At 50.9% G+C, this 21,420-nt stretch overlaps 1 protein-coding gene across 9 annotated transcripts in view; it reads right to left on the bottom strand.

The window, feature by feature from the left end:
• The window catches only part of RBFOX3 (RNA binding fox-1 homolog 3), a 3,087,537-nt gene that overhangs the window by 83,058 nt on the left and 2,983,059 nt on the right, over positions 1–21,420 (bottom strand). For all 9 annotated transcript variants that reach the window (XM_069655212.1, XM_069655215.1, XM_069655213.1 and 6 more), the window contains one exon: positions 9,172–9,312. In XM_069655212.1, coding sequence (XP_069511313.1) covers positions 9,172–9,312 — 141 coding nt within the window. The remainder of the gene's footprint in view (positions 1–9,171; positions 9,313–21,420) is intronic.

Below are 21,420 nucleotides of genomic sequence, written 5' to 3'. Positions count from 1 at the left end.
CAATGCTAGGCTTTTTCTCTCTCTTCGCGCTGTCTTCCAGCCGGCTATAAGGCTATCGCGTGGACTCCAAGCTGCCGCTAATCGTTCTGATTCAATGGCGACGGCTTCCTGTTAAGATTTGAGGAGTATATGGTGTGTCGAGGAGACCATCCTCCTTGAGCGCCAAGATGTCTGATGGGGAACACTGCGCTTATTAAAATAATATCAACATAACAGCAGATAAGGAGTTGGAGCAGGGGCTAAACCACCCGACAACGAGGAGTCAGGGACAGGCAACATAGAAAGCAGGTGACTTGTTGAAATGGGGGTGGGCTTTTGAAAGTAGACCCTAAGGTTGGGGTGAAGCGGTGTGACTAGTCTAGCAGAAAAATGACCTCGTGGCCATTTACTTGTAATTGACCCTCGTTTGTGGGGGTAATGTGAGCCCCCCCCATGTCCCGCGCCTGGTGTCCTTCTTCATTCACCCCCACCGTCCCCCATGTGACCAGCGATATCGGGACTCATTACTAGTAGGGTGGTATTTCAGTGGTAAATCTGCCAGATTACCGTCCAACTGAATTACTATCACTGCCTCTTGGTCCGGCGGTATTAATGCCAGATGAAAAGTGGCCGTGGCAGTGTAAATCACAATTTTTTATGAGTCCATTGCACTCTATGAGGCTTTTTTTGGTGAAATTACTGCAGCGGTAATTCGCTGATTTAGCCAATGTTTCAGTGGAGAGTTGGAGGATTTAACTCCAGCATGATGCTGGAGGTAAATCCTCCACCCCAGGGCCATACTCGTAGTATGGCACAGCAGGAATATTGGCGGTATACTTGTAATGAGGCACAATGTAATGAGTATGCAAAAACTCTGATCTAAAGGTGCAGAGGGTGTTTCCTTTGCACGCTGGCGGCTCGCTCTCAATGGCCCTCATTACGACCCTGGCGGAATTCGGAAAACGATGGCGGAAATGCAATACCGCCATCGAATAGCGCTCGGTGCGACTATGACCCGTCACCGCAAAGTACGAAGCCATTAGCGACACCGTAGTGAACGCCAACGCTAACTGCACCAAGCACGCGCGCGCGCGCCATGCCAAACCGTAAACACCACCATGGCGCAAGGGTACGCTAATTCCGACCCTAGCGGACATGTACCTAACGCCATCAAGCATGGCGGAATGTACCATTCCGCCATGGTGAGAAGTACGGCATCGCGAATCAACCGTAAACGGCCCCACTGAGTGCCTGTACACCGCTCCCTGCCCACAAAGTACAACTCCCCGTAGGTGCAATGAAGTCACAATGCAACCAGTGAAATGTACAAGTCACCCATGCATGCCAACGAACAAAAGAAACACAAGAGGGGCCAATGGGAGCTGCAGGGCACAGATGGCACGAATACAGAAGCCAATCCAATGGACATGACCACAGTCCCCCCCCCCCGAAACGCACGCAAACACAGGCACCTGTGACCAGCAATATTCCGAAAATCACATCATTCCACCAGTCCACCTGGCTGACCGGCATCTGTTACACAAAACCCAATCCCCCGCCCCTGAGCATGACAACATTCAAACAGTCATATTGGCAGCCCCCATCCCTGACCTCACTGGGCTTCGTAGGCAAACGCGCCCAGTACAGTACCACGCAACTAAACTCCGAAGCTGGAACCCAATGCAGATCTCCTCCCAATACATCGCTCCCCAAATAGGAATATGCCACATCACTTGCAAAGAAGAACGCTACACGGGCCAAATCAGAATAGAAATTTAATGCACAACAAAATCACCAAGCCCATACAGCCATTAGGCCATGAACTCCAAAACACATTTCACCATTGTGGGCTGCATCCGCAAGAAATGACCAGCCACTACTCGTGTGACGCCCTGTTCCATCATGGTACACAGAGCCACATTCACATACGAAAAGGCAACATGGAAGCGCACAGAACCGCAGGGCCGTCCCAATGGGGAGGCACTAGTCCAGCTGAAAGGCCGAAATGTTGCTCCGAGCCACCAGTACTGCGTAAGGGCATGTGGCCCATTGGCGATCGTCCCATAAGATCGTAATGGTGCTCCACTGATTAACACGAAGCAGCAGGTGTCGGGAGTAAAAGCCATCTGCAGGAGTGGCATACAGATGGCAGTGGCAAAAGGGGAGGAGATACCTGTCAACCAAAAGAAAAGAAAAAGAATAGAATGGCCATCAGAACTACATTCGAACAACTCACTTCAATGATCACACTAAATCCACAGCCATATGCATGCTAGCCCACTCCAAAGGATCATCACCACCCAAAAACCACTTGCGACTCATAACTATCTATATCGAGGTGTAAACACCATCACAAACGAGTGTACCTGTGCATGCGTCTGTCAAAACAGAATCCATCAGATGGGATTGGTAACGTGCATGGACACAAGTGTCTGAGGGCGCGTCGAGACAGGGAGGGCTCAACAAGGCCAGATAGACGATGGTCCCACTATGGCAGCCCTGCATCACATAGCGCAGGGGAGGCGGATAGATTCCAAGAAGCCCTGTACATGGCAAACTCTGTATCAAATCACCTGCCCATGCATCCATTCATCATTCCCTCATCCCGGGATTAAAACGCCTGAATATTTACTCACATAACATTAGAAATATCCATTGAGTCTGTGCGTTATGCAGCCTGCAAAATCCACAGTGCCCCAGCCCGTAATTCCAGTGTAGTGAAGTAACATGTATTTGGGAACGTCCGGCCTCATCGCCCACGTCGCTATTGCGCATCCCAAACCATTCATATCAATCATTGCATCCTCGCCATGGCCCCTGTCTCAAGGACATTGAACAATAGAACGTTATATTTGCAGTCAGACCTGTGGGCATTTCCTCGCCGCTAGCTGAAAACCGAAAGCGCCGCCCTTCGAATTCCTCATTTGCAACATCACGTCGAAGAGGCATCTGTGGCCGTTTGAAATCACTAATTAATCCATCTAGTGCGGCTGTGTGTGAAAATGGCAACTGCCTTCACCCACAAATGGGACGCCCCGCCCGTCGTTGCAACTCGGTACAGTGATGCATGAGGGCCCACCGTTACTTGAGTACTACGTACCACTGACCCTTCACAAGTCTGTTCGCGACTGCACAGATAGTATGTGAAACAATGGGACCACAGCAGAATGAACATATCAACCAATGTTACACGGCCATCGGGTACAAATACATGATTGCAATAGCAAGATGCCATTCCTCGAATTGCAGCGTTGTGTGCGGGACGTGCTCGGCCAAAGGGGAGAGCAGTTTGCACAGGTGGAATGAATCACCACAGGTGGAGGCCATACAGCCTGAAAACACATAAATTGCACACCCAGTCTCCTCCCACAACCACACCCACTCCGAAATGCTACCGGCAGGACTCGCGATGTTGGCCCTGGGGGACCTGATAGCACTGCAAGTACTCCAACTCCAAGAAGAAGACGAACACCAACTACAACCGGCCGCACGGAGGAGACGCAGGAGGAGGAGGAGGGCAAGGCAGGGCCAGCAAGGGCCGCCAGCACAGCCACTACCACCACGCAGGCAGCCCGCAATCCCACGCCTCCGAGCACATCCGTTCAACCTCACTGATGAGCAGATCCACACCCTCTACCGTCTGGACCGGGACACCATAGCCGCCATTGTGGACATGACACAGGCTGACCTTGTCAGCATGATAGATAGCCCAACCACCATCCCACCCCTACTGAAGGTGGTGTCTGTACTCCACTTCCTGGCCACAGGCACCTACCAGCACACAGTCGGACAGTTGCATGGCATTTCTCAGCCACTGTTCTCACGGACACTATTGCAAGTGCTCGATGCCCTCCTGCAGCACGCAGACGACTACATCTCTCTACCACGCTCGGAGCAGGAAATTACAAACACAAAAGTGGGATTCCATGCACTTGCCGGCATACCGGGTTGCATTGGTGCCATCGACTGCACCCATGTGGAATTGGTCGTCCCACATGCCATGGAGGCCCAGTACCGCAACCGAAAACAATTTCATTCCCTGAATGTACAAATGGTGTGTGACTCCAACAGGATCATTACACATTGTTGTGCCCGATTCCCTGGATCAACCCATGATTCTATGGTCTTGAGGAACTCTACAATACCACGCTACATGGAGCGACACGCAGGGAACAGATCCTGGCTACTCGGTGAGTCTCATTACATGCATGATAATGTGGGGTATGTGATTCGGCAATGACCTGGCAGGAAGGGGGGGGGGGTGTGCGTACGTAGCAATGGCATTCCACATCATACGTTTATCGTCCACATACAGGTGATGCTGGATATCCACTGAAGAGATGGCTCCTCACACCAGTCCGGAACCCACGGGACCAGCATGAGGAGGACTACAACCATGCCCACTCACGTACCCGTGTAGTCATTGAACAGGCATTCGGCCTACTGAAGGGTCGTTTCCGCTGCCTCAGCAGGTCTGGCGGGGCACTCCTGTACCGCCATGAGAAGGTTGCAAAGATGGTGATGGCATGTGTCATGCTCCACAACATGTGCGTACGTAGAAATGTGCCCATGCCCCCTGACGCAGAACTGCAAGCACCTGATGATGGTCATGATGAGGGTGGGGATGTGGCAGCACCTCAAGGAGTCTGCGAGGCACCGGAGGGCCGTGACATTCGTCAGCATCTCATTGATGCATGCTTCTAGCACTCACGCCTGGTGGCTGATACATGGACACGGGACTCGTGGCACTGTGTGTGTCTGGGACATGCACAATATGGACTGTACGCCTATGATGGCCTAGTACACAAAGATCAATGTCCACACATCTCATTGGTTGATCGTGCACTGTTTATGGCATATGTGATATCATGTTGAACACCCTATCGACCCGCCACCCAAGTGAGCCCAACACACCCCCTCCACCCTCCTACCTCCCCCCCGAACACCAGTGTCCAAAGATGCTCATTGTCAGTGGGCAGTCGCTATTGCAAGCCCCCTCTGCGGGTATCAGGGGCACCCCTGCCTGTGGAGCGCAGGTTCCTCCCAGATCTACGTTGGGGGCTGCCCTGGACGGAACTTGCAACGGATGATGTCTCTGCCTGCTCACGTCCATGCATGTCCCTGAGGGTTTGCGAGAGCTCAGTGAGCACACGGCGCACTGCGGCAAGTTCGGCACATACGTCTTTGGACGTCGCATGCAGTTCCCCCCTCAGGCTCTCGGTGCTTCTCTCCATTTGTGCCCTTAGTGTCTCTGTACCTCTCTCCATTTCTGCCCTAAGTGTCTCAGTTGATGTTTCTATGTCTGCCTTAGTGCCCCCACATTCATCGGCATGGTCCTTGAGGAGCGTGGCCAGTTGCTGCTGTTGCACGATTAACTGGTCGAGGGACTGTTGCCTCTGCTGGGCCATGGCCATTTGCGGGGGTGTCACAGAGGGGCTGTGGACCTCATGTTGCCTTGCCACAGGGCTTGTGGGGGATGGCCAGTCGTCGTCTTGTGGGTGCCCCTGCGTGGTATCCTCATGTTGTACGGGATGGGACAGACAGGGGGATTGGGACAGGTCATGGATGGATCTGACTTCGACATCCCCGTCTTCTGTGTCGGAGCATGCTGCCATCAATGGGGTGTCACCTATGGTGCTGCTGCCACCAGAGGCAGTGCCTTCTGTGGCATCCGTTGGGGGGACCTGTGGTGGTGGTGTTGTGGGCATGCTGGCTGCTGGGGTGCCTGTTGATGTTCCCTCCTCTGTGCTGCCACCTGATTTGTGCTGCTGCCGTGTCTTGATGCGTGCAGCTGAGGTGGAGGGTCTTTGGCCGTTGGTCTTGGCCCTCTTTGCAGGTGTGCTGGTAGGGGTGTCCTGATGCTCGTCGTTTGGATCGGACCCTGTGGTGGAGTAAAGGAGGGCGAGGGTTATTGATGGGTCTGTGGGAATTGGAATGGCATTGTATCACATGCATTGGGGTGGTACCTGAGGGTGATTTGGGTCGGGGCCTTGGAGGTGCTTTCATTTGTGTGTGGAGTGAGGGTGCAGTTGTTTGGCAGCCTGCAGTTAGGGTGTGCCTGCTGCACGTGTAGTGCGTGTTTTAGGGGTTTTTAATTAATTATGTATTTATTGTGGGTTTTAACGTGCGCTATCAGGCCGATGTGTGTGGACGTTCTCCTGGACATGTGTTTCTGTTGCACTATGTGGACACATGGTACTTCACATGAATGGACTTTGTGGATTTGGCATTGTTTTATCTGGCCCACCTACCTGAATCTTCGGATGTCTGCACTCCTTTCTCCATCCCTCCGACTCCCTCTATGCTCTCCATTCCGATGGTGGAGGCACAGATTTCTTCCCAGGGGGTCAACTTGATGGGTGATTCAGGACCTCCCCCGGTGGCTGTGGCAATGTTGCGGTTGGCAGAGAGTATGCTGCGGACGCGTATCCGCAGGTCGTCCCATCGCTTTCGGCATTGCTGTGGGTTGCGGGGTGCGGTCCCCACCGCACTTACCCGCTGTGCCACCAGAGCCCATATGGCCTTCTTGTTTGCAAGTGCCGTCCTGGTCATTTGCGTGGAGAAGACGACGGCTGCATTCTCCTGGAGGGTCTCTGTTAGCACGGTGAGTTCCTCACGGGAGAAGTGGACCTGCCGCTTGCGGTCGCACGCTTTCTTCGCTACTTTTCCCATTTTTCTTGGTTTCGCTAGGGTGGATGACGGGTTGGGGTGTGTCTCAGGGTAGTGTTTTTGGTGGTTGTGTGATTTTAGTGGTTTTATAGGTGTACGGCGGGATGTTTCCCGTTCCGGGCCCATGTTTTTACTTCCGTTTCCGTATATTTCCGGTCACCGTACTTTCCGGTAGGCGCACACTGCGGTGTCCGCTGTGATGGGTGGCGGTATTGCACCTAGGGCGCCGTACGGCGGCGGTGTGGGCCGTTTTGGGGTCATTTCCGCCATCGCGGACTTTGCACTTCCGCCATGCCGTGGTGCTCGTGCCCGATGGGTCGGAATGGGCCGCACTTTGCTCCTTCGTGCAATGGCGGAAACGCTATTTACGCTGTGGCGGTCCGGTCAGTCACTTTCCGCCAGGGTCGTAATGAGGGCCAATGAGTCATTATTGAGACTTTCGAGGAGGCGTGTTCAGATCATGAAAACTCTCCAGCCTCAGGCCAGCGAAGTGGGCCTGGAAGATATCTGCGGGACAGGACATCTGATCTCTTGACTTCTTGACTTTTACTGACACGACATATCCTTTGACCTATGCGTATCTGTTGCTGTTTTTAGTTTTATGTTAAGGCTGGAACACTGCCATCGCAAGCCATTTTTATAGATTACCCAAATCTCGGTTTCAAACCCTATTCAATTTCTTGGGGGAAGGGGGTCCCAAGTAATCCCCAATTACACACTTCCTCTCACCCTAGGATGCCTGTCACTTGACATGATTTGTATCTCTCATTATCTGCCCGTACCCAGAAACGATTCTTGGAGCCGAGTATTGGCAATTCCGAGAGCTGCTTCACTAGCGTTTGACACGCCAGCATCTGCCATGCTTGTGTGAGGGTCTTCTGTCTTTCCAGACCACGTGCCAAAGGGTTTCAGCCCAAGGCCACGGCGACCAAAGTAGAACTCATGCTTAAGGCGACAAGGTTCACAATCCTCATCGGGACTCCAGGCAGCATACCGCAGGGAAAGGCATGAGGACAAGTCTTGAAATCAGAGGGGACAGAAGGATCCAGAAGTGGGGACAGAAACGGTAGGAATGTGCCTTCCACCCGCTTCTTGAAGGAAGGGCGGTTGCCTACTTTTTCTGTAGACGTTTACATGGACAGGTAGACCATGAAATGGGGCTGGGGCGATCCATCGGGTCCAATCTTCTGGAACCCGGGACGCTGTGTGTGACAGGAAAAACAATCTGTGCTCCCTAATCTGACTCTGGAGGTGACATTTTTCTGGATATTGACCTTTTAACATTGTCTCTGGAAACTGCAAACGTTCTGCTCTTTTGATATGTGTGGTTGCTTTTTTATGCTGTGGCTAAATGATGAACTCTCGAGCGCCCTCCTAAGGAAAGGCTGATGAGCAGCATACGCTAAATGCTCACATTCTGGCCGTGGGAGGGCTGTCAAACCTTTGGTGCTCATGAGAAGTTGGCGATCAGCTTGGATTCTCAGGGAACATGGTGTAATGGCAGCTACTATTACAGTGCTTAAAAGTGGGAGGAAAGTGGCATGAAGCGCTATATAAAATATCACATTGTTATTCGTCGTGATGCTGACAGGCGCATACAGGGAGCGCTTATCAAGGACCCTATGCTTCCAACCTCATTCGAGGCACCCTCCCCCGGCTTCACATCCACATTACAGCCCATCCACACTTTCTTGGGCGTCCACATCGTTTCTACTCTCAAAGACCCTTTCTTCCTGTCCCATGAGGGTTGCATCATGTTTCGACCCCCTGGAGACAATCTTTCATGTATTGGGGCTTTAACCACCTCTTATAATTGTTCTTTTAAAATGTGCTTAATACAAGCGCAAGTGGTTTCTAAGTGCAGCATCGGGATTCAAACCTGTGTTGCGCATCGTTGTCTTGCTTCCAAGAAAAATGCATTGCCCCTGAACTATCTTTCCTCCTCAAATAATTATAATTGTTCTTTTATAACACTCAGGGTCATTACGACCTGGGCGCAAAGGGATACCGGGCACCGGTAATGACACCAGTGCCGGTAATCCCTTTGCGCCCTATTCTGAGGTCCCTTTGCGGGTCCCTCCCTTAATGCCTGGTTTTACCAGGCGTTATGGACGGGACCCGCAAAGGGATAGCAGGGTCAATAACGGTACCGCAATTTGCGGTACCGTTATTGACGCCTTCCCATTGAGCCCTATGGGGGCTAAAATGGGAATGGGGAATGGCTTTTCAAATGGGGACTTACTGGGCCCGCAAACGTCGGAAAAGACCGGTAAGTCCCCATACCACCAAGTCAGTTGCGGTACCGGTATTGGTGCTAGTCATGGCGCTAATAGCGCCATGACTAGCACCAACCTCGGAATGAGGGCCATTGTCTTAATTTAACATGCTCTTTACGTTCTCTTATAATTGTTCTCTTACCTGCGGTCCCATTCTTTCATCCACTTCTCCTGGATCTGGATTACCTTCTACCCATTGGAGGCCCCTTGCCCCATGCTCCCTCCTCCCACATTAGCCATCACTCACCCCGAACATTTGCCGGAGGTCGGGGTCCCGGAAGCGGAAGGGGATGTTGGAGACATGTAGCCTCTTCGGCTGCTGCTTGTCTGTGCTGTCCGAACACCGGAGCTGCTGCTGGCTGCTGTCCGTCTGTGCGAGCTCGTCTGTCTGCGGGAAGAAACAAGGAGAAGGGCCACAGGTAAGTCATGCCGCAGCAGAATTGGTGGAGGTAGAATTTGTCCAATTGATTTCTACAAATGTCAACGCAAATGTATGTGGGGGGTGGGTTTGGGTAATACAAAAGGTGGGGCTGGGAGGCATTGAAATGTCACAATCCAACAAAAAAATGAATTAAATCTCCCTACCAGTTCTTTCCGAACAAATCACACAAATCCTAAGTCACAGATGCAAGGCCAAAAAAAGTCGCCTACAGATTGAAGGGCAAGAGGTGGACAGATCATTGCTGTGAGGCAGAGGTCGTCAACAGCAAGGGCGTGTGAGAGAGATGTTCTGAGACACACACACAAGGGCTGAAAGGCCACAGCAGCCACAGACAAGAGATGAGAGGCCACATGAGTCATACAGAAGCTGGGAGGCCAAGGGAGTTGATGTATCGATGTCCACACAGGTGGGTCATGTATCTTCTTTATTTGTACACTCCTCATAAGATCTCACGGACATCACTCTGTCTTCTCCCTTAAGCAGGACAACTGCTTCTCATACCCAACTGTCTCCGTAGAGCCCTTCACCATTCCACATTCCACTGCCCTAATTCTACTATTACATTCATTACACCACTACACATCCCCCTCCCTTCCTGAGGAGGACGAGAAAAGAAAAACACTAAACTTCAGTTACTAAATGTTAATCTATTACTTATCAACAACATATTCCTGCAACTTGTTCGGTATCCTCTGCACTCTCACACTTCTTCTCACACCTTCCTCCACTCTTGCTTCCTCAGATCCATTAATCATAGGATCTCTTGCTCTCTTACCAAACTCTCCTGCGCATTATTGACATTTCTGAAATGACTATCCTCAATTAGGTTAATCCCAGTGATCCAAACGTCTTTTCTCACTCACTCCTATAGTTTCTGGTACAAACACACATTTTACAACCCTTTTTAAATTCCAGACAGTAGCATTTTCCATGCTCACCGTACTTAACATTCTATCACTCTCATGGGCCAGAGAATTTGGACATTAATTTCTTACATCTTCTTTCCAATTTCACGTTCACCATTTCTCCCACTCCTATCTCATCACGTTTTCTTTTTATATTGAACTTTTTGTCATGGTATTCGTTATTTTTCTTCTGGGTTTCCAACATTTTACTAGCTACAATATGTTCACCTATTATTTTGATTCCTAAATTCTCATTAACTCATGCTGGTAAAAGCTTACTGTTTGGTTCCATACCTCTCATCAAATGGAAAGGTGACACTCCAGTAGCACTGCGGGGTGTCAGTCTGATGCTCCATAACAAATCACCCAAAGCCTCCATCCAAACTATACCATTAGCCAAAGCCAATTACACACATTCTCTAACCACCCTATTTAGCCTATTTAGCCTCTCCACAGTGCCACTGGTTTCAGGGTGATATACTGAAGAGAACTTCCATTCAAAACCTGTCTTTTCACAGAATTCCTTGATCTCCTTCAGCTTAAGTTGAGGACCATTGTCACTGAGTACAACTTCAGGATTGCCTTCTCTCCTGAATATCTTCTCCAGAGAAAAAATGGCCAAAGAGAAAGCCAGTCCACCAATACAATCAAAAATCTATTTCCTCATCCTGATCCCTCAAAAGGACCCATAATGTAATGTGACAGGAAACCCAACACCTTTTTGATATACATCTCTGTCAACCTGAAGTCAGCTCCCACACTTTAGTATGAAGGACAGTAAATGTCATGTCTGGGACAACTGTTTACATTAGGCATTCCCCTGCAGGCGGCACCCTTTTCAAGGGAAGAAGTATGTGATTTGATGGAGACAGAAAGTCAGTTATCGCCATAACTTCAAGGAAGACCTGCACTTTGATCAGGAGCTACAGTGAGCTCAATTAACCAGAGAGACCCTTTGATCCACAACAGACAGGCAGATGGCTGGGACTTAGTCATATATGTTTTCACTGCTTTACCTTTGCTGTTGTAAAGCACTCTAGTTACGACCTCACACAAAACAGAACATTGTTGGTGGGGAACACGGATTGGTTCATTAAGGTAGGCTTTGCCTTCACGGGGGACAATTTGGCTGTAAAAGAGGGCCGAGCCCCTCTCTTAACAGATGATCTGAAAACTTTCTAAGGTGTAACAAGAAGGACTCATTTGGACCCTGGCTGAAGGTACAGTCTGCCTTAAAGCTTCCATCAGTAACGGAGGTACAGGATTTCCAAGAGGGAAGCAAGATCCCTTCCCTAAACATCTCCCAGGGAACAGAGGAAGATACTGAATCCAGAGGACCCTCTAGCAGCTCCAGAACTGGTACCCAGCAGGCACACAGCCTGAGACACTACTGTACATGCGTGATATAAATGTCATATCATATCCTCTCACAGCATGCCCTGCTAGGCTCTGCAAGCAAGCTTCCTAGGTGGGAAGTGCCAGTGAGTCTCTGAACCAAACCCAGGACAAGGCCAGTCCGTGAAACACTCTCCTCAGCTTTGGGCCGTCCGCCTTAAAGGACGACACAAGCCCAGCTAAGAAGCTGGGAGGAGTGCACCAACAGGCATCAACTAGCAGAATGTCCTTTTTTTCACAACGGTAACACTTCCGAGCAAAGAGCTTCCCTCTTTCTCATCCTACATCCTCCAATTGCTCTCTCTTCCACCCTTCCTTGTTTTTTGTCTCCTTGCGCCTTCCTGCAAATGCGTCCTTCCCTTCCTTCAACTTGACTATACATTTTTTGTCGCTTTCTGCAAGTCTTTGTCTTTTTCTTTATAGCCTTAGCACAAATTGAGGGATTCTGCACTTTCTTATCTATGGTTATAATTCCTTCTAATGAAGGATCACCACACATCCACAACCTCTCCTGTATTACACTGTTATTCTTCTCTATTATGATCCGGTCTCTTATACGCTCTTGCGTGGTTTATCCTACGCCAAAGTTGCACGTTAATGCCCATTTCTTGAGTGCACTCACATTATCATCCTCTGACTAATCGATTTCTTGTTTTCTCAAATAAAAAGAAGATCTGTTCTCAGCTACTTTCATTTTGGGATAATAACACAAGTCTAGGCGTTTCAGTGCTATATTCATATTCATTGTTCCCATATGCAAGGAAGGCAATTCTCTAAAATCTCGGTGTCCTTCCAGTCTCAGTGAGTGCAATAACATGTTCTTCTTTGCTGGAGTGAAGTTCTCTTTCTCAATTGTTCCTGTGTAGATTGCCCAGTAATCCTTGCACTCCATACATGGGATTGGCGGCTCACCCGGTAGCACTAAAAAGGGCTGCAGTGGATGTTTAGTATTCACTTGCATCACTAAGCTTTCCAAATTTGAATCACAAGGGCAATGAATAATTGATCTCAGTTACTGACACAAATAAAATCGTCCAGTAATGTATCTCTTAATACTGCCAGCAATGCTGATACAAAGAAGAGGATGATACACAACGATGATCACAAAGAGTGACAATTAACATAGAAGCCCAACAATACTGCCGCAAAGAAGATAAGGCTGCACCATGATGATCGCTGTCTGTAAACATTGATCATCCAAGATGGCCGTATGTTACCACACATTTCAAGGTCCTTTACTCAAACGTCTTGTTGTGCATCCATAACACTGTGTCCTGGTTCATGTGCAATACGTTTGCTGGTCCTTTCTTCTAATGTGCAGACCTTTTGATGCAACTGTACGGTTCACTCGTGCGCATTAACGTTTTTTAAATGATGTCCAATCTTGCGTTGGCGGCCAAAAATCCTATCCAAAGCCCCAAATGTATTCCCATTTTACTTTGGGGCAACTTGGCCAACCAACCAGGATCACAGGGCAGAATTTATAGCAGGAACACTCCGCGTGAAGCTCGGAAGTCAAAACCAGCTGACATAGCACGGTGGGGTCTCTCTACAATCCACACACATGGAGTCGAGCCACTCATCACCAATTGATGTACGGATGACCACACAGGCAGGGAATGTATCTTCTTTATTGACATACTCCTGATAAGGCCCCACGGACACCCCTCTGTCTTCTCCCTTAATCGGTGCAACTGCTTCTCATACTTAACCGTCTCTGTAGAGCCCTCCACCCCTCCACCGTGCACTACAGGAGTCGCAGACACGATCTGAGTGGAAACAGGAGTCAAACACAGAAGCTGAGAGTTCATGGGAGTCACAGATGGAGGCAGGCAGTCCACAGGAGCCACCGACAAGAGTCGAGAGTTCATGGGAGTCACAGACAGTATCCAAGAGTACAGGAGACGACTAAAGTCATAGCTAGGGTCTGAGAGGCCAGGGGAGAAACAGACAAGAAGCAAGCAGCCACAGGAGTCACAGACAGAAACTGAGAGGCCGCAGGAAACATAGACAAGCATTTAGAGGCCATGGGAGTCACAGACGAGCTGAGAGGACACAGGAGTAACAGGGAGAACCAAAGAGGATAAGAAAGTAACAGAAGTGCCGAGAAGCCACGGCAATCACAGACAAGAGCTGAGAGGCCAAGGGAGTTACTGACAGGGATTGAGGGTTCATGAGAATTATTTTCAGGGTTTGACAGGCCAGGGGAGTACCAACTAGACTCTGAGAGGCCATAGAAGCAGGTCACACATGAGCTGAGGGGTCAAGAGAGTTACTGACAAAGGTTGGGAGGTCGAAGGAGTCACACAAAAGGCTGAAATGCCTCACTAGTCATAGTATAGAGCTCAGAGAGCACGTGACCCACTGGAAGGGCCTGGGCATCCAGGGAAGAGGTAATGGGCCCAGGTAGTCACATACAGTGGGTGAGAGGACGATGGAGTCACAGGTAGGTGCCGGGAGACCAACAGAATGCCCAGCAGGGGCAGAGAGTCCAAGAGAGTTACCTATGGAGGTGAGGGAACTAGAGATTCACAAACAGGTGGGGGGGCAATGAAAGCGAGTCACAGGAAGAGGCTGAAAAGCCCCAGAGTCACTCACAGGAGCTAAGAGGCTAAGGGAGTCACAGACAGTGGTTGGGAAGCAATGGGAGTAAGCCACATACAGCACTTGAGATGACATGGGGGCCACAGGCAGGGCTGAGAGGCCACAGGAGCAAATCACAGACAGAAGTTGTAAGACCATGAGAGTCACTGACAGGAGCTACGGGTTTAAGGAAGTCACGGACAGGCGTTAAATGTGTATGGGAGTCACGGACAGGATTTGAGCTGAGATGCCTAGGGAGTCACAGAATTTAGCTAAAAGGCTAAAGGAGTTAAACTGAAAGGTCACAGGAGCGGGTAACAGACAGAACCTAAAAGGCCAAGATATACAGAGACAGGAATAAAGGGAGTCACTGACATGATAAGAGAGGCCAAGGCAGTCACAGAAGCGACTCAGAGGCCACATGAGCGAGTCACAGACGATAGCTGTGCGGCCAAGGAAGTTACACAGGGGCTGAAAGGCGACAGGTGTCACACACAGGTACTAAGGGTCCAGGTAAATCCCTGGCAGGCCAAGGGAGTCATGAGTAAGGGCCGAGAAGCCAACATAATGCTTGATAGGGGCTAGGAGAGTGACCTACAAGGGGTGAGATAACAAGGGAGGCACAGGTAGGGGCTGAGAGGCTAACCAAATGCTTGACAGGGGCGGAGGGGTTAGGAGAGTGGCCTACAAGGAGTAAGAGAACAAGGGAGTCACAGGTAGGGGCTGAGAGGCTAACCAAATGCTTGGCAGGGGCTGAGAGGCTAGGAGAGTGACCTGCAAGGGGTGAGAGAACAAGGGAGTCACAGGTAGGGGCTGAGAGACTTAACAGAATGCTTGACAGGGGCCGAGGGGCTAGGAGAGTGACCTACAAGGGGTGAGAGAACAAGGGAGTCACATGTAGAGACTGAGAGACTAACAGAATGCTTGACAGGGGCCGAGGGCCTAGGAGAGTGACGTGCAAGGGATGAGAGAACAAGGGAGTCACAGGTAGGGGCTGAGAGACTTAACAAAATTCTTGACAGGGGCCGAGGGGCTAGGAGAGTGGCCTACAAGAGGTGAGAGAACAAGGGAGTCACAGGTAGGGGCTGAGAGACTAATTGAATGCTTGACGGGGGCTTAGAGGCTAGGAGAGTGACCTACAAGGGGTGAGAGAACAAGGGAGTCACAGGTAGGGGCTGAGAGGCTAACCAAATACTTGACAGGAGCTGAGAGGCTAGGAGAGTGACCTACAAGGGGTGAGAGAACAAGGGAGTCACAGGTGGAGCCTGAGAGACTAACAGAATCCTTGACAGGGGCCGAGGGGCTAGGAGAGTGACCTACAAGGGGGTCACAGGTAGACCCTGAGAGACTAACAGAATGCTTGACAGGGGCCGAGGGGCTAGGAGAGTGACCTACCAGGGGTGAGAGAACAAGGGAGTCACAGATATGGGCTGAGAGACTAACAGAATGCTTGACAGGGGCCGAGGGGCTAGGAGAGTGACCTGTAAGGGGTGAGAGAACAAGGGAGTCACAGGTAGGGGCTGAGAGTCTAACAGAATGCTTGACAGGGGCCGAGAGGCTAGGAGAGTGACCTGCAAGGGGTGAGAGAACAAGGGAGTCACAGGTAGGGGCTGAGAGGCTAACAGAATGCTTGATAGGGGCTAGGAGAGTACACGGGGTGAGAGAACAAGGGAGTCACAGGTAGGGTCTTAGAGGCTAACCGAATGCTTAACAGGGGCTGAAAGGCTAGGAGAGTGACCTACAAGGGGTGAGAGAACAAGGGAGTCACAGGTAGGGACTGAGAGACTTAACAAAATGCTTGACAGGGCCGAGAGGCTAGGAGAGTGACCTGCAAGGGGTGAGAGAACAAGGGAGTCACAGGTAGGGGCTGAGAGGCTAACCAAATGCTTGACAGGGGCTGAGGGGCTAGGCGAGTGACCTGCAAGGGGTGAGAGAACAAGGGAGTCACTGGTAGGGGCTGAGAGACTTAACAAAATGCTTGACAGGGGCTGAGAGGCTAGGAGAGTGACCTACAAGGGGTGAGAGAACAAGGGAGTCACAGGTAGGGGCTGGAAGGCTAACAGAATGCTTGATAGGGGCTAGGAGAGTACAGGGGGTGAGAGAACAAGGGAGTCACAGGTAGGGGCTGAGAGGCTAACCGAATGCTTAAAATGAGCTGATAGGCTAGGAGAGTGACCTACAAGGAGTGAGAGAACAAGGGAGTAACAGGTAGGAGCTGGGAGACTTAACAAAATGCTTGACAGGGCCGAGAGGCCCGGAGAGTGACCTGCAAGGGGTGAGAGAACAAGGGAGTCACAGGTAGGGGCTGAGAGGCTAACCAAATGCTTCACAGGGGCTGAGAGGCTTGGCGAGTGACCTTCAAGGGGTGAGAGAACAAGGGAGTCACTGGTAGGGGCTGAGAGACTTAACAAAATCCTTGAAAGGGGCTGAGAGGCTAGGAGAGTGACCTACAAGGGGTGAGAGAACAAGGGAGTCACAGGTAGGGGCTGAGAGAATTAACAAAATGCTTGACAGGGGCTGAGAGGGTAGGAAAGCGACATAGAAGGTGTGAAAGAAAAGGAACTATCAGGCAGGATGTAGAGGCAATGGGAGCAGGTCAAAGAAAGGGGCTAATATGACAAGGGAGTTACAGACAGGAGATGAGAGGTCAAGAGGTTGATGTACAAGGTGTAAGAGAACTAGAATGTCAACCTCTGGCTGAAATGCCAAGAGAGTGACATACAAGGGGTGAGAGAACAAGGGAGTCAGAGACAGAGGCTGAGAGGCCAAGAGAGAGAGAGCTACACAGAGTGAGAGAACAATAGAGGGTGAGGCTGAGAGGCCAAGAGAGTGACCTACACGGGGTGAGAGAGAAAGGGAGTCACATACAGAGGCTGAGAGACCAACACTATGACCTGCAAGTGATGAGAGGACAAGGTAGTCAAACCGAGAGACTGAGAGGCCAAGAGAGTGACCTACAAAGGAGTCCCAGGTAGAGGTTGAGAGTCAGAAGAGGTCCCTGACAGGTGTGAGGTGGTGAACCCTCCTGTGTGTATTGCCTCTTTAAGGGGATGTGTCCCTTCCCCTTGCATTGCCCTTTTAAGAGGAGCCATGACTGCGTCATGGCCCAAGCTAATAAAAGGGAGCCCTGCAGGCACGTGTGTTAGAACAGCTGCAGACTTCCAAAGAGGAACGACTGAGTCAGTGTCTCATTAATGATGTAGGCCACAGGCCTACACGTGGCGGCCCAGGCCTGCAGGCCCTGGTGCCATGGGACCCTCGTGCCAGGACGGTGGCAGAGGTCCGCATGGTCTGGAGCCTGGCAGGCTGTGCCCTCACCCTGATGGCGCTGATGTCCTATACCGCCAAGGGGGCCTGCTGGATGTCCAGGGCAGGCGGCCCCCAACAACAGTGGCATGCGAGGTCCAGGGGGGACACAAAAGGGCTGTGGGACAATGGAGTGACACAGATAAGTGCTAAGATGGCATCCAGGACAGACCAGCAATTTGCCACAGAGATACACAAGCCAAAGCCAGCACTGGCCTGCCAGGGCAGTGCCCAATATCATCCGAGGTCGGCTGTCAGAAGACCTTTCGATTTCTCAAAGCCGCTGGTCTCTGCTTAAACGATGATCCCACTAACACCCCCATTGGCGCGGCCACACTTCACAAGCCGAATTTAATTGTCGCTGAATTAAACCTGCACAGGCACCGGGAGGTCTCGGCACGTCGTGGCCCGAGACACAGCATGAGGCACCTGCTACAGAGGTGTATAGAAAGTGCACTGTAAAAGGAGCTGTGTATGACATGCAGGTCGCAGCTCAATATTTCACTAAAAATAGCTCATCAGGTTAAAGCACTTTATGAAAGGATCCGATTGTAGCCTGTGTGGTGTGGGATCCTCCCAAGTGTGTTGCCCCTTTAAGGGGATTTGACTCTCCCTGTGTATTGCTCTTTTAACATGGCCCAGGCTAATAAAAGAGGATTCTGCAGACACGTGTAGCAGAACGGCTGCAGACTCCAGAAGAGGAACTCCTGAGTCCGTGTCTCATTTATGTAGGCTGCAGGCCTACCCGTGGAGGCACAGGCCTGCAGGCCCTGATGCTGTGGGACCCTCGTGCCAGGACGGTGGCAGAGGTCCGCATGGTCAGGGGCCTGGCAGGCTGTGCCCCCATGGGGCTTGCCGGATGTCCAGGGCAGGCACCAACCCCCACAACCTCGCTGCCAGGCGTCTCCACTCCGGATTGAATGCGTGGCAGATAACATAAGAACTATCAGAAAATGCGCTGCCTGCGGTCCGCTATGGAAAATGGCCAATTGGTCTTTGAATGCGAGAGGCTGGACAATGTCGGAATCAGGTCCCAGAGAAAGGATAGTGGTTTACACAGGACGCCTTGACTGGAATGTTACATCTCTTGCCACTTTATCTGCACTGTTTCCAGCCAGGTAACACTCAGGAAGGTGCGGTTCCTCAATGTGGCCAGCAGGGAGCGGACTCGTTTCACTGAAACCAAATTGAGTAACGCAAAAAGACGAGCCGGCAGATTGTGAGCTGGTTTTGAGATGACCAGCTTCATTGACAAACCTGGTGCCAACCACCGACGTGTGAAACATTGCTATAAAACAAATACATACAACAAATGAATACAAACATGGGCGGGGGTCCACGGCGCAGGCGTAGACGAGAAAATTATGGAATACTGCTGTAAGGTCACGGAAGTACACGACCCCAGCAGTTTCTGCGTCTCTCGCGCATTCCAAACACGGAATGTACTATCTGACCAAAAGCAGCTGGGCCTGCCTGGATGGTGCTGTAGCTGGGGGGAGGTTCTACGAAAGGGGCCCTGTAGTTTGTTGCTTCAGTTTGACATGTAGAGTGCCACTGCCTAGTGCGTAGTCGGGTCTTCCCAGAGAGAGTTGTGTGTGTGTGCGGGCGTGCGTGGTATCGTTGCAAACACGACCCGGCGTGTATGGCCCATGGGAAGAGCACTCCAGGGGGGTCCTGGAATTTCATAGGCGAACAGGACGTGTTTTGCGGAAGTGGCAGCCAATCAGTGCTCCGAATGGCTACCAAAAGCAGAGGTGCCTGGCCTGGCATCTCCCCACATGCCCCCGCCCCCCTCACAGACCTACCTGTGAAATCCATGCCCCGTGTTCGATTAAGTTTTACTACTATGGGCCTCATTACGATTTTGGCGGCTGCCGCCAAAATCGGGTCCGGGTTCCCAGAATGAGGAATTACCGGGCCATTCCGAGTTGGGTGGGCCCGGTAATTCCTGCCTCTGGGAACCCGGACCAGGGCCTTCCCCATTCCCATTTCAGCCCCCATAGGGCTGAATGGGAGAGGGAGCAAACAACGGGCTGATAACGAGTGGCCCGTTGTTTGCTCTCTCTTCCCCACGCGGGACCCGCTCTGCACGTCTGGTAAGACCAGACGTGCAGAGCGGGTCCCGCGAGGGGACCTCATAATCACCTTTACCGGTGCCGTTAACCCCTTACCGCCTGACTTGTAATGAGGCCCAATATGTTCAACAGACAGGACAAGTGCCACGACAACGCAGGAGGACTGGGTGGCACGCGATGCTAACTGAACTAAGGGCCAATGGAGATATGCAGCTTGCCCAGCGTGAGGCCGTGTCCCGGGGTGTGAACCAGGCTTGTGGAATCCCAATGGGTGGGGGGTATAGGTTGGGGGGGTAAAGGTGGACGAACTCTAGCATATGCCCGCTTCCCCTCCAGTCAAACCCTGATGCCTCCAATGCATCCAACACTGACACTCACCTATAGGCAACTCAGCAGAACTCACCCAGCACTCACAGCCACACCCCTACTCGGGAAGAGGGAAATGACAAGGTACAAAGCTTCACAACCAACCAGGCAAAAATGCCATTATATCTTATTGGTTCCCCTCCCTCTAACCCCACCCCCTCCACCAGCTCAGGAAGGGGCTGTGGCAACGTGTGAAACCTCACAGATAAGGAAGCAAAGCTGTCCCCTTCCCATTTACATATTAGCTCAGGAAGGGCAATGGCAAGGTGTGAAATCTCAAGAATAAGGAAGCAAAGGTGTCCCTTTCCCATTTACACATTAGCTCAGGAAGGGCAATGGCAAGGTGTGAAACCACACAGATAAGGAAGCAGAGGTGTCCCCTTCCCATTTACACATTAGCTCAGGAAGGGTCAATGGTAAGGTGTGAAATCTCACAGACAAGGAAGCAAAGCTGTCACCTTCCCATTTACATATTAGTTCAGGAAGGGCAATGGCAATGAGTGAAACCTCGCAGATAAGGAAGCAAATCTGTCCCCTTTGCATTAACATATTAGCTCAGGAAGGGCTCATGGCAAGGTGTGAAATCTCACAGGTAAGGAAGCACAGCTGTCACCTTCCCATTTACACATTAGCACAGGTAGGGACAATGACAAGGTGTGAAACCTCAAGAAAAAGGAAGCAAAGCTGTCCCCTTCCCATGTACATATTAGCTCAGGAAGGGCAATGGCAAGGTGTGAAATCTTACAGATAAGGAAGCAAAGCTGTCCCCTTCCCATTTACATAATATCTCAGGTAGGGCAATGGCAAGGTGTTAAACCTCAAGAATAAGGAAGCAAAGGTGTCCCCTTCCCATTTACACATTAGCTCAGGAAGGGCAATGGTAAGGTGTGAAACCTCACAGATAAGGAAGCAAAGGTGTCCCCTCCCAATTACACATTAGCTCAGGAAGGGTCAATGGCAAGGTGTGAAATCTCACAGACAAGGAAGCAAAGCTGTCACCTTCCCATTTACATATAAGCTCAGGAAGGGTAATGGCAATGAGTGAAACCTCACAGAGAAGGAAGCAAAGCTGTCCCCTTCCCATTTACACATTAGCTCAGGAAGGGCAATGGCAAGGTGTGAAACCTCACAGATAAGGAAGCAAAGGTGTCCCCTTCCCATTTACACATTCGCTCAGGAAGGGCAATGGCAAGGTGTGAAACCTCAAGAATAAGGAAGCAAAGGTGTCCCCTTCCCATTTACACATTAGCTCAGGAAGGGCAATGGCAAGGTGTGAAACCTCACAGATAAGGAAGCAAATGTGTCCCCTTCCCATTTACACATTAGCTCAGGAAGGTCAATGGCAAGGTGTGAAACCTCAAGAACAAGGAAGCAAAGGTGTCCCCTTCCCATTTACACATTAGCTCAGGAAGGGCAATGGCAAG

Source organism: Ambystoma mexicanum, chromosome 3q (genome assembly GCF_040938575.1).
Source record: "Ambystoma mexicanum isolate Mex_15411 chromosome 3q, UKY_AmexF1_1, whole genome shotgun sequence".
Lineage (NCBI taxonomy): Eukaryota > Metazoa > Chordata > Amphibia > Caudata > Ambystomatidae > Ambystoma > Ambystoma mexicanum.
Note: the sequence above shows the minus strand (reverse complement) of the source record. Positions and strands in the feature narration are given on the sequence as shown.